Genomic DNA, 12897 nt, shown 5'->3' with positions numbered 1-12897 from the left:
GGACTAAGGACAATTACCGGACTGTTTACAGGACACTGTCCAAGTAAGTGTAATGTCGGATATTACGAACGTAAACACAACCGTTTTGCTTGATCGTCCGTACTCAACTCAACGCTCTTTATTTAGATTCTTCCAAATTCATTGTATCGTGTATGTATTGGTGACACTCGTTTTTCTCTCTTCTATGTATAACACATCCCGATCCTACACTCCCCCGCTTTCTCAAATGTCCTGAACTATACTTAGGTGATAATCCTTTAGATGTTCTGGTTTCCGAGGTTCTCGTCGCTGACGCTGAGTCTCTGGTCGTTGCTCCGGCTGCTGAACATCCTTTGAAGCTTTGTTGGATTCACCGACTTCAGTATCCGTCACCTGGTGCCGTTGAGGAAGTTTCTTCAAGTGTGCTGAGCTACGATGCAGAATCCTTCCAGATTCCAATGATTCCAGTGTAACGTCCTGCCCTGATTTCTCAACGACAACGAGTTCTTCTGGACTGAAATTGCTTGCCAACTTATTTTCCTTCATCATACGCTTAGCGACTACCAAGTCACCAGGGTTCAGGGAACTGGGTTGCGCGTGACGTCGTTTATCTGCATATTCAGCTTCAGTTAGTTTCCTCTCCCGATCTCTATCCTGAATATCCTCGTACTGTTCTGATGTTAACGAAATTGATGGTAATTTATCGCGAAGCACTCGCCCGAACATAAGTGCCGACGGTGCCACTCCTGTTGTGGAATGCGGGGTAGAATTATACAGCAACAGATAGGTTCTCAAGTCCCATCTCCAGTCTGCGTCGGTAGACTCCTGACTTATCTGTAGCCGTTTTTTAAGAGCCCTATTGGCCCTCTCCACCTCCCCATTAGCTTGAGGCCAATAGGGAGTAGTTCGAACCAGTTTTATTCCATGTTCTGTGCAGAATTTATTCAGCAATTCGCTTACAAATTGTGGTCCATTGTCTGTTCGCATGGTCTCTGGGATTCCATACCTGCAGAACGTTTCGTGCAGAGCCTGGACGGTTAATTTTGCAGTTATTTCTCTCATGATTATCACTTCAATGAAACGACTGAAATAGTCTATCAACACCAACAAGTTGTGGCCCGACGGCAATGGACCCATGAAATCTGCTGCGATATGGGCCCAAGGCTTATCTGGCATGGTTGTACGTTTCAGAGGTTCTGGAGGATCCTGTGCTGACACCAAGATGCATTCTTTGCAACCTTTGACAAATTTTTCCACCTCTTTATCCATACCGGGCCACCAGACCTTTTGCCTCAACCGCCTCTTCATTACGACGATGCCAGGATGGCCCTCATGAGAAAGTTCCAGAATCCTGTTTTGCAGTGCTTTCGGAATTACAATTCGTTCACCTCTCAATAGTATCCCTGCTGATTGGCAAAGTTCAAAGGCAAACGGCTTAAAGGGCTTAGCAGCTCCTGACCAATCATTACTCTCCTGAGCTCTGTATACATCAATAATTTTCGCATCCTTGAAAGTCTCCGCCCGAATTTCGTCCAACGATACCGCTACAGGAGTTACCATTTTAATCAACATCCTTACGGAGCATTCATCTCCGTCGTCAAATGTTGTTGGTGCGGATGTTGACAATCTTGATACGGCATCAGCAATGTTCGTAGTACCAGGTTCATACACAATTTCAAAGCTATAGGACTGCAACCGGAGTACCCATCGTTCTATTCTAGCGCACGGTTTAGAGCGAGGACTGAACAAAAATGTAAGGGGCTTACAGTCTGTAACTAGCTTGAATCTGGTTCCTTGGAGATATAGACGAAATCGATCAACTGCCCATACCAAAGCCAACGCTTCTTTTTCGGTGTGAAAATATTTCCGTTCAAGGTCAGTGAGAGACTTGCTCGCATAAGCAATAACCCTACGAACTTTAAGCGAATCTTCTTGCATCAACACTGCGCCCAACCCTGAAGGACTTGCGTCGGCTACGAGAATAGTGACATCTTTGGGATCGAAGAAACCTAGATTCTTGATTTGGAACACCTCTTTCTTGATACTGTCAAATGCAGCTTGTTGTTTAACCGTCCACTGGAATGTCACTCCTTTACGTAGCAACTGTCTTAGCGGATCTGTTTTTGCCGCCAGATGTGGTATAAATCGTCCAACATACGTAACTAACCCTAGAAAGCTACGTAACTCTGCCGCGTTTGCCGGTTCTCTAAATTTCGCCACAGCTGAAACTCGACTCTCAACTGGCCTGACTCCGTTTACCGACAGATTGTGTCCCAAAAAATCCAAACTTGAAACGTTAAACTGACATTTATCCCTGTTCAACAATACGTTATAGCTTTCCAATCTATCCAACAGTGCCTTCAACCGATTATCATGCTCAGTCTGTGTACGCCCCGAAACTACAACATCGTCAAGGTAGACTATTACTCCTTCTAGCCCCGCAATAATAGTCTCCATAACCTTCTGGAACAATTCCGGGGCACAACTCACCCCAAACATTAGTCGCTTGTATCTATGTTATAAGAGAAGAAAATGAATAGTATATAAAGTTAATTTATTTGTTTTGAAAGTTATGTTACGACTCAAAACACTCTTTACCTAAACAACCCATATTTTATTAAGAATGTCGTTATAACTCTAGAGTTTCCCGATAGCTCCACCTGATGATATGCGTCCTTAACATCAAGCTTTGAGAACTTCACGGCCCCATTAACCGATGCCAGCATCTCCTCAATCACTGGGAGTGGGTGTGTCTCCCGCAACACGGCTTGGTTCGCTCTTCTCATATCGACGCACAGTCTGACATCTCCATTTTGTTTAAGAACGGGAACAACTGGTGATACCCACGGTGAAGGTTCGTTTACTTTCTCAATGATGTCGTTTTGCATCAAGTATTGAAGTTTATCATGAATTTTCCCTTCGAGAGCCAATGGTGCACGTCTATATGCCTGCTGTACTGGCTGAACTGATTGATCAATTGGTATCTCAATCAATACCCCTTTTATCTTCGGAAACGCTGATTCCGACGACGACTCTATAGCTGCAATGTCAAAACCGACTTTCAAAACTCCAAGTTCCTTTGCACTCACATCACCCAAAAGATTTCGTTGACCTTTCTCTGCTACGTAGAATTTCGCCCTCACCCTGTTGGTACCAGCTTCAACATCTGTCCAGAACATGCATTTGATTTTCATTGGTTGTTTTGAAGCATACGCTCTCAATGATCGATCGGATTCCCACGAAAGATTTTGCATTTTCATTCCTGCTTCTTTGGCCGCACTCCATGTCGCTTCGTCCAGAATGTTGACATCGGCTCCCGAGTCGATTATCATGGGAATTTTTATTCCACCCACTTTGAACTGAAATGTGTTCCTGCCCATTGCATAAAAGATATTCTCCTCCTTAGAGCCATATTCCGCCTCATCAGATACGAGGCGTATCTTCTTCGATTGCTGATTAGTAGTGACTCCTGATTTACGTTTCAAGCATCGAACTGCAAAGTGTCCTAGTTCGCCACATTTAACACATTTTGCATTCCTGGCTCGACAGGCCGTATCTCCTTTCAAGTGCCCCCTACGACCACACGCAAAGCAAACTCTGTCTGTTCGATTGAAAAATTGAGCACCCGATGCCCGAAAAGAGTTTGAACGAATAGGTGGCTTGAACACCTTGTTAACAGACGCCGTAGTCCCATAGTCTACTCTTTGTCGATCGAGTTCTCTAACTTGTAGTTGTACATCAGCAATGGTTGTTCCCAAAGATACAATCTCGTCTAGAGACATGTCTTTGGCTAGAATTTGCCGTCGCAATTCAGATGAAATACATGACTCCACAATCTGCTCAATAATGCGGTCTTCAACTTCCCTTACATCGTATCTATCAAATTCACAACGCTTCGCTTGAATACGAAGGCGTAGGACAAAATCTGCGAAACGCTCATCTGGTTTTTGAGCGATTTGCCGGAATAGATGGCGCTCATAGTTCCGCCGTCTCATGGGCTCAAAATGCTCATCGAGTTTCTTAACAGCGACATCGTAGTACGGTGGGTCTGCTACGACATGCGGAATCTCATCGGTTCCTGGCAAATGATCAAATATTTCCTGAATATCATGACAATGTCGTTCATAACTTACTTACCTTGAAACCTTACCCCCAATTTTGGACACACTGTCGTATCACAAGCAGTATTGTGGTTGTTCTAGAGTCTTCAGATAAATTTTCCACATATACAAATCAAAAAAAACTCACATGCCAAGCTTGGCCTGTATAGCTGTTGAAAATTCCAACCAGTAAAACTGTAATCTCTCTTTTTCCTCCACTTTACTCCACCAATAATGCATAACCACAACATACCCGTTAATTTCCGACATAGTCCTAGTCTCTCATTCCGCTGTATCATAATATAATGCAATCTATCTTTTCGTACCCCTTCCATGAAAACGAATCCTCTCTGCACACAGTTGCAGCTTTTCTCCCGCGCACCCAGTTGCTATCTCATTTCTGCACCCAGTTGCAATTTATCTCCCAGACGCACACAGTTGCGATGCCTCGTTTCTGCACACAGTTGCAGCTTCCCGTTTACCGCACACAGTTGCAGTTCCCTCTAACGCACGCCGTTGCGTTCAAGCACTTTCGTGAAATCAAAATCACCTCTGCACACAGTTGCAGCATCCGTTCACCGCACACAGTTGCGACTACCCACCTTTGCACACAGTTGCAAACCCACGCAATGCCACACACATCAGCGACAATGAGCCATCAACTTCTATTCTTCCTTTCCACACCAATATCCCTTTTATCGGTAGCAGGGGCAACGTTGCTCACCGCTCACTCAATAGCGAAAATATTCCATACACACTAACGTTGATGCTAGACTTTTTTTTCTACCTTCCTCAAACACAACCACAACCGTTCCTGCTCTGCTTTGAACGACAGTATGCCACTTACTTCATGATTATTCCAATTATCTTCCAATATCCAATATCATTTTATCCACTTTGGCTCATTACCTGACTTCTTTTCACTTCTTCAACTGAACCTTGTAAAACTTAACCATCAGATAATTTTCTTTGCCATGAGCGGCCATCTTGATTTTTTCATTTGATTTATTGCTGGTCTTTTTCTCACTCCCAATCATTTGCTACATTTCCTCTACCCTGTGATCCTCGGCACAACGGTTTAATTTTTACTCACCGGAGTCTTTTACCTATAAACTGATCCCAAAATCACACCAAAAAAATTTCACCCCGTCGCCAAATGTAATGTCGGATATTACGAACGTAAACACAACCGTTTTGCTTGATCGTCCGTACTCAACTCAACGCTCTTTATTTAGATTCTTCCAAATTCATTGTATCGTGTATGTATTGGTGACACTCGTTTTTCTCTCTTCTATGTATAACACATCCCGATCCTACAGTAAGCATCACCTGAAACAAATTGGTCAGTCAGATGACGAAATTTGTCGTCTCTGCGGGTTCGAATGTGAAACCGCAGAACATTTGCTCTGCCACTGCAGTGCACTAATACAGCGCAGAATAAGAGCCTTTGGAGAAGGAACTTTGGAGCCTTTTGAGGTCTGGTCTGCGAATCCTAATGAGGTAATACATTTCATACGAAATACAGTGCCTAATTGGGAGAAAGGGTGCGATAGGACAACGACGATCACTTCCATCAATAGTGATATGTCTGCCACGAGTACCTAGACTAAAGAAGAGGTATACCACAAAAGATCAAAATAATGGTCGCAGTGGTCCAAATCTTACGAAAAAAAAAACTGTGCGTAGAACGCTTCTTTCCCTGCATCAGGTCTTCCTTCGTGAGGGCAGTGCACATCGGGAATAGTGTAGTTGTGGAACCGGCTCTTAATACTCAACAAACACAACCTGTCGCTGATTGCCTGCCGCTTTGGTGGTACTGTGCCTTGCGGCTTCAAATCCACCGTACCTTCTCTTCTTTCAGGCAAAGCTCCTGGAGCGCGACGATGTCGAGTGGCGGGGTTCTAGCTGATCCAGCAGAATTCGGTCGACATCCGGGTCGTTAAGCGATCTACTGTTACATGTACTGAGCTCCTAATCGTCGTCCTTATTTCGTCGGCTGGGTCATTGCCGATTGTTCCGGTTCGTTTTGAATTCTTGATTCTCCGTAGTATGTTTATTTTAGTATGCTGCCTCACTAGGGCTGCGATAGCTAGTCTCGCGACGGAGCTGCCGCCATGGATGTAGCTGGCGAGACACCGCATTTCATAGTTCAACCATCCGTTTCGGATCAGTCGCTGTTTGAGCCGCCCCTAGCCTGTGGGGTAGACGCGCAGACAAGCTGCTCTCTAGGAGAACAACTACCCCACCGGTTTACCGGTTTTTCCTTGGTTGCTCGTATCCCAGTTGGTACCACGTGGAGGTAGGAATAGGGCAATATGTCTTGAAACACACTGGGGTCTATTTTCTTCTAACTAGTACGGGTGAACTGGTAAAAAGCACTGCCCAGCCGTTTACCAAATCTAGCTCTCCTCAATATCGAAACATTGTTGCTGAAAGAGCTTGGCGTTGATGATGTGTTCAAGATATTCAGTACATCTTCGGAGATTCTAACCCGAAGTGATTTTTTTCTGCTTTTACGATACTATTTTAAGCGTTATTAAATAAGCATATTCAAACTCTTTTTTCTCTTTTTTAAGTGACATACATGAAAACTAGCCCCCCCTAGAAATTTTCCTTAGTTGCGCCTATGTAGAACAGTATAATAACATCCATTGTTAGAAACAATTTATCCATTGTTGATAAAGACGAAAAATTGTTAGACCTGTTTCAAAACAAAATCAAATCAGGAATTGTTATTAAAACTCGTTCAGATTCAATTGGCGACCAAAAACTTATGGAAAAAAACTAAATTGTATCAAAGCTAGGAATTTGTCGAATAAGGTTTTTTTTTTGTTTTCTCCGAGAGCAGATCGGCTTGGATATTCGGAATAACATTTTCCTGGGCAATTAGTGACGCTGGATAGATGTTCGTTCAGTTTTCCGTCATTGCGAATTGCCAATTTCAGGATGATTCTGTTTCTATAATCTCTAGCAGCGTTTCCCTCCAATTCCAATACTTCCACAGCAAGGTACAACGCATCTGCCAGATGGATAGGAACGCTCGTATCAACCGGAATAATTGTCTTCCAACCTGCCGTGCGTCATCTTCTATGTTTACCACTCATGTCAGTGGACGAATGAATGATGATGTGATGAAATAAACTCGTGCGATTGTCTTGAATACCTACGAAGAGCACTAACGCCACAATAGGCGGTGCCGCAGATGTGGTATTATGAAAGAATATAAAAAAGGTTGGACTGTGCTGCGCATTATTTTTGGGTATAAAGACGAACGTTGCGCGAGAAGTCCGGCAATAAGCACATCATTAAGGGCTATACCCACTGCTTCCGTTCCGGGACCGGGCCGGGACCGGGCCGTGGCTGTTCCGCGTGTCGTCCGGGCTCGTTTGAGATTGATTGCATGCGTTCTTATGTCGGCGGTGGGATTCGAACCCAGGCGTCGAGCGTGGTTGGCGGAGACGTTACCAACCACACTAGGCCCCCGCTCTTCCCTGTTTTGCTTCAGTTGGAAGTAAAACTTAGAAGAGACAGGATCGTTGTTGCCTGCTCTGCTGTTAAGCCGTCCGACTTTGTGAAAGCAAATAGACGCGAGTCCGCTTTAACGTTCATTCGTTCGATTGCTGCTATCGTTAGCTACACCAGGTTGTTTACGGTGCGTGTGTTTTTTTTTTCGAATCGGTTCTGTGCTGAACAAACAATCGCCTGCAGTGGAATAACTGAAGCACGCCTCCCGCATCGCCGTCGGCCACGCCGTTTGGAGCACTAAGCTGCTGCTGGTGGAACAATAGGCTGCAGATAGGCAGCAAAGACAACGTCGAAGCTTTTTTTTCTTGGTTTTTTTCTACGATATCGTTTATAAATCTAAATTTGACATTGAGTTTGAGCATTTGATCTTCGGCCTGACATGGACGAAGAAGAGACTGACTCTTGTGATTCCGGAGATGCAAACCATCCCGCTTCTACGTCCGTTCCGGGCGGGTACAGAGTCCCGCGGATCAGAAAAGGAGCCGCGCAAGACCTGATCCATCGGGCGAAGTTGTATCCGGAAGGATATCTGGGCCCGTGGTTAGTATATTTTAGGCCCAAAATGAAACTATTAAACACTATGCAAATTTGTAAGGATCTGGCACGGTTTTCAGCCGTGACAGAGATAACTAAAGTCCGCCATGACAAACTGCGTGTCTCGCTGTCAGACCTCAAACAAGCAAACGAGATTGCTGTTTGTGAGCTTTTTACGCTGGAGTACCACGTGTACATTCCACCTCGTGCAGTGGAGATCGACGGCGTGGTCACCGACTCGAGTCTTACCGTCGAGGATCTGCTGAAGACTGGAAAAGGCGCTTTCAAGGATTGTAGCCTTAAACCAGTTAAGATTCTCGATTGTAAGCGATTGCATTCAGCGTCGTTTGAAAAGGATGTGAAAACTTACATCCAGTCAGACTCTTTTCGTGTGACTTTTGTCGGGTCTGCTCTGCCGAGCTATGTGCTCGTGGACAAGGTGCGTCTACCCGTGCGCTTGTTTGTGCCGCGGGTAATGAATTGCCACAAGTGCAAACAGTTGGGCCACACGGCCTCCCACTGTAGCAATAAAGCACGTTGTGGCAAGTGCGGAGAGCAACATGCGGACGATGCCTGTAATAAGGTCGCTGAAAAAGGGCCTCAATTGTGGGCAGAGTCCGCATGAGCTGTCTGCATGTCCCGCGTACAAGCAGCGCCAAGAAAAAATCAAGCGGTCTCTGAAAGAGCGCTCTAAGCGCACTTTCGCAGAAATGCTCAAAGAGGCCGCTGCCACCGAACTGGTTTCCCCGAATCTCTTTGAGGTCTTGTCATCCGATGAGGCTGATTCTGCCGATTCAGTTGGAGAACCTACCTTTGCCGAACCCGGAAAGTCTAGGAAGTGAAGAACCACTCTTCCCTTAGACTTCCTAGGAAGGGACAGAGAAGGTCTCCATTTGAAATGGCTAATACTAAGAAACAAAAAAGTGCTGTAGGAAATCCGAAGCAAACTCCTCCTGGATTGGCAAAATTGAGTTCTAGTAAGGAGTTCCCAGCACTTCCAGGAACATCAAAAAACCCACCTGTTCCTTCCTTTTCGTCCAAGATTCAGCCAGAATCTGGAATGCTGAAGTTTTCAGATATTGTGGACTGGATTTTTGAAAATTTAAACATAACTGATCCCTTTAAAAGTCTTCTGCTGGCATTTCTACCAACAGTCAAAACGTTTTTAAAGCAGTTGACTGCTAAATGGCCCCTCCTTGCAGTGATCGTATCCTTCGATGACTAATTCATCGGCTGAGATGAAGGATTCTATCTCTATTTTACAGTGGAATTGTAGAAGTATCATCCCCAAAATTGATTCATTTAAAGTTTTGATTAATAAGCATAAATGCGATGCACTTTCCCTCTGTGAAACTTGGCTCACTTCAAATGTAGATCTTAACTTCCATGATTTTAATATAATTCGCCTTGACCGAGATACCCCTTACGAAGGAGTACTTCCAGGGATTAAGAAGTGCTATTCTTTCTATCGTATTAACCTCCCCTCGGTCCCAGGCGTCGAAGCTGTCGCATGTCAAATGACAATACAAGGTAAAGAGCTTTGTATTGCCTCAATATATATTCCTCCCAGAGCACAGGTTGGGCAACGGCTGCTCTTTGATTTAATAGAACTTCTTCCCTCCCCACGATTGATTTTGGGAAATTTTAACTCTCACGGCGTGGCTTGGGGTTCCCCTTCTGATGATAACCGCTCCTCTTTGATCTATCTGCGACGACTTTGATATGACAATATTAAACAACGGGGACATGACGCGCGTTCCGAAACCTCCAGCGCGCCCCAGTGCTTTAGATTTATCTTTATGTTCAACATCGCTACGGTTGGATTGCATATGGAAGGTAGTCCTTGATCCCCACGGTAGCGATCATTTGCCTATTCAAATTTCAATTGATAATGGTTCTACTCGCACGCGATCAGTTGATATTCCGTATGACCTCACACGGAATATCGATTGGAAGTTATACAAGGATATGATTTCAGAAGCTGTCGAGTCGATTGTACATCATCCACCACTTGAAGAATACAAGCTCCTTGCGGGCTTGATTCTCGACGCCGCGTTGCAAGCCCAAACGAAGAAATATCCCGGCGTAACGATCAAAGAACGGCTTCCCACTCCGTGGTGGGACCAAGAGTGCTCCGATATCTACACGGAAAAATCCGACGCGTTTAAGGCCTTCTTTTGGGTGAAAGGTAAACCCGACGATTTTAAGCGGTATTTGGAGCTTGAGACCAAGTTTAAAAGCTTGGTCCGAGCAAAGAAACGCGGTTATTGGCGTCGGTTTGTATACGAAACGTCGAAGAAGACATCGATGAGCACTCTTTGGAACACAGCCCGAAGAATGCGGAATCGCGTAACGGTCAACGAAAGCGAGGAGTCTTCAAGTCGGTGGATATTTGATTTTGCCAGGAAAGTATGTCCGGACTCTGTTCCTGCGCAAAACTTTGTTCGCGATACGTCTCCGGGCCACGACGCGATAGAATCACCTTTTGCGATGGCAGAATTTTCAGTTGCCCGCCTGTCCTGTAACAATAACGCACCTGGGTTAGATAGAATCAAATTCAACTTATTGAATAATCTACCCGGCACTGCCAAGAGGCGCTTGTTGAACTTGTTCAGTAAGTTCCTGGAGCAAAATATTGTACCGCAGGATTGGAGGCAAGTGAAAGTGATCGCCATCCAAAAACCGGGAAAACCAGCTTCTGCTCACAACTCTTATAGACCGATTGCAATGTTATCCTGTATCCGGAAATTGATGGAGAAAATGATACTCCGTCGTTTCTATCTACGGTCTACTATCAGATACTCAATTTGGCTTCCGCCGTGCCAAAGGAACGAATGACTGTCTTGAGTTGCTTTCTACAGATATTCAGCTAGCCTATGCTCGCAAAGAACAAATGGCATCTGTGTTCTTGGACATTAAGGGGGCTTTTGATTCCATTTCTGTTGACATTCTTTCGGGGAAACTTCACCGGCAAGGATTTTCTCCAATTTTGAACAATTTTTTGCACAATTTGTTGCCTGAAAAGCACATGCATTTTACGCATGGCGATTTGGCAACTTTTCGAATTAGCCACATGGGTCTTCCCCAGGGCTCATGTTTAAGCCCCCTTCCTTACAATTTTTATGTAAACGACATCGACGAATGTCTGGCAAATTCATGCACGATAAGAAAACTTGCAGACGACAGTGTAATCTCTGTTACAGGAGCCAAAGCTGCCGATTTGCAAGGATCATTGCAAGATACCTTGGACAATTTGTCTGCTTGGGCTCTACAGCTAGGTATCGAATTCTCTCCGGAGAAGACTGAGATAGTAGTTTTTTCTAGGAAGCGCGAGCCTGCTCAGCTCCACTTACAGTTAATGGGTGAAACGATTTCTCAGGTTTTGGTATATAAATATCTTGATGTCTGGTTCGATTCAAAAGGCACCTGGGGATGTCACGTTCGGTATTTGATGAAAAAATGTCAACAGAGAGTAAATTTTCTTCGGACAATTAATGGATCATGGTGGGGCGCCCAACCAGGAGACCTTATAAGGCTTTACCAAACAACGATATTGTCGGTGCTTGAGTACGGGTGTTTCTGCTTCCGCTCCGCTGCAAATACCCATTTAATCAAGCTGGAACGATTGCAGTATCGTTGTTTGCGTATTGCCTTAGGTTGCATGCATTCGACCCATACGATAAGTTTGGAAGTTTTGGCGGGCGTTCTCCCATAAAAAGACCGCTTTTGGGATCTGACTACTCGTATTCTCATCAAATGTGAGGTTTTGAACCCCTTGGTAATTGAAAATTTCGATAGGCTAGTTGAACTTAATCCTCAAACACGTTTCATGACTGTGTATTTCAATCACATGTCTCAAAGTATAAATCCTTCCTCATACACCTCCAATCGTGTCAACTTATTAGATACTTTTGTTTCTACTGTGTTTTTCGATACATCCATGATGGAAAAAAACTCGTGGAATCCCGGATCATTTACGCGTGCAGCAGATCCCTAAAATATTTTATAACAAATGTAAAAACATCAACTGCGACAATGCGTTTTTACTGACGAATCACTTCTCGGTGGGTCCACTGGCTTCGGTATCTTCAACAATAATTTTACCGTCTCCTACAAGCTCGATAATCCTGCTTCTGTTTACGTTGCGGAATTGGCTGCAATTCAGTATACCTTTGGGGATTATTGAAGAAATGCCCACAGACCATTACTTCATCTTTACGGACAGTCTCAGTTCTATTGAGGCTCTCCGATCGATGAAAAATGCAAAGCACTCTCCGTATTTCCTGGCGAAAATACGGGAACATTTGAGTGCTTTATCCGAAAAATCTACTCAGATTACCTTAGTGTGGGTCCCTTCTCATTGTTCCATTCCGGGCAATGAGAAAGCGGACACTTTGGCTAAGGTGGGCGCAACAAACGGTGATATTTACGATGGACCAATTGCCTACAATGAATTTTTGCAAATCTCACGTCAGAATACGCTCGTCAACTGGCAGAGCTCGTGGGATAAGGGAGAACTGGGAAGTTGGCTACACAGCATCATCCCCAAGGTTTCCACCAAACCTTCATTCGCGTGATGTCTCGGATTATGTCCAACCACTACGGGTTAGACGCACATCTACTGCGTGTTGGGCTCACGGACAGTAACCATTGCGTTTGTGGATTGGGGTATCATGACATCGAACACGTTGTTTGGGTGTGTGCTGAATTCCGTAACGCCAGATCCTTACTTTTGAATACACTAAGGGCCCGAAATATA

At 44.6% G+C, this 12897-nt stretch overlaps 1 protein-coding gene across 1 annotated transcript; it reads right to left on the bottom strand.

Annotated features, from left to right (window-relative positions):
• Positions 1 to 222: 222 nt before the first annotated feature.
• LOC129720505 (uncharacterized protein K02A2.6-like) lies at positions 223 to 3974 on the bottom strand. Its single transcript, XM_055671986.1, has 2 exons — positions 2578 to 3974; positions 223 to 2491 (listed from the first exon to the last, which is right to left on the bottom strand). The coding sequence occupies exons 1-2, from the start codon at positions 3972 to 3974 to the stop codon at positions 223 to 225; spliced, it is 3666 nt and encodes a 1221-aa protein (XP_055527961.1).
• Positions 3975 to 12897: the final 8923 nt, after the last annotated feature.

Source organism: Wyeomyia smithii, chromosome 2 (assembly GCF_029784165.1).
Source record: "Wyeomyia smithii strain HCP4-BCI-WySm-NY-G18 chromosome 2, ASM2978416v1, whole genome shotgun sequence".
Taxonomy (NCBI): domain Eukaryota; kingdom Metazoa; phylum Arthropoda; class Insecta; order Diptera; family Culicidae; genus Wyeomyia; species Wyeomyia smithii.
This window is presented reverse-complemented; position numbering and strand designations above follow the sequence as displayed.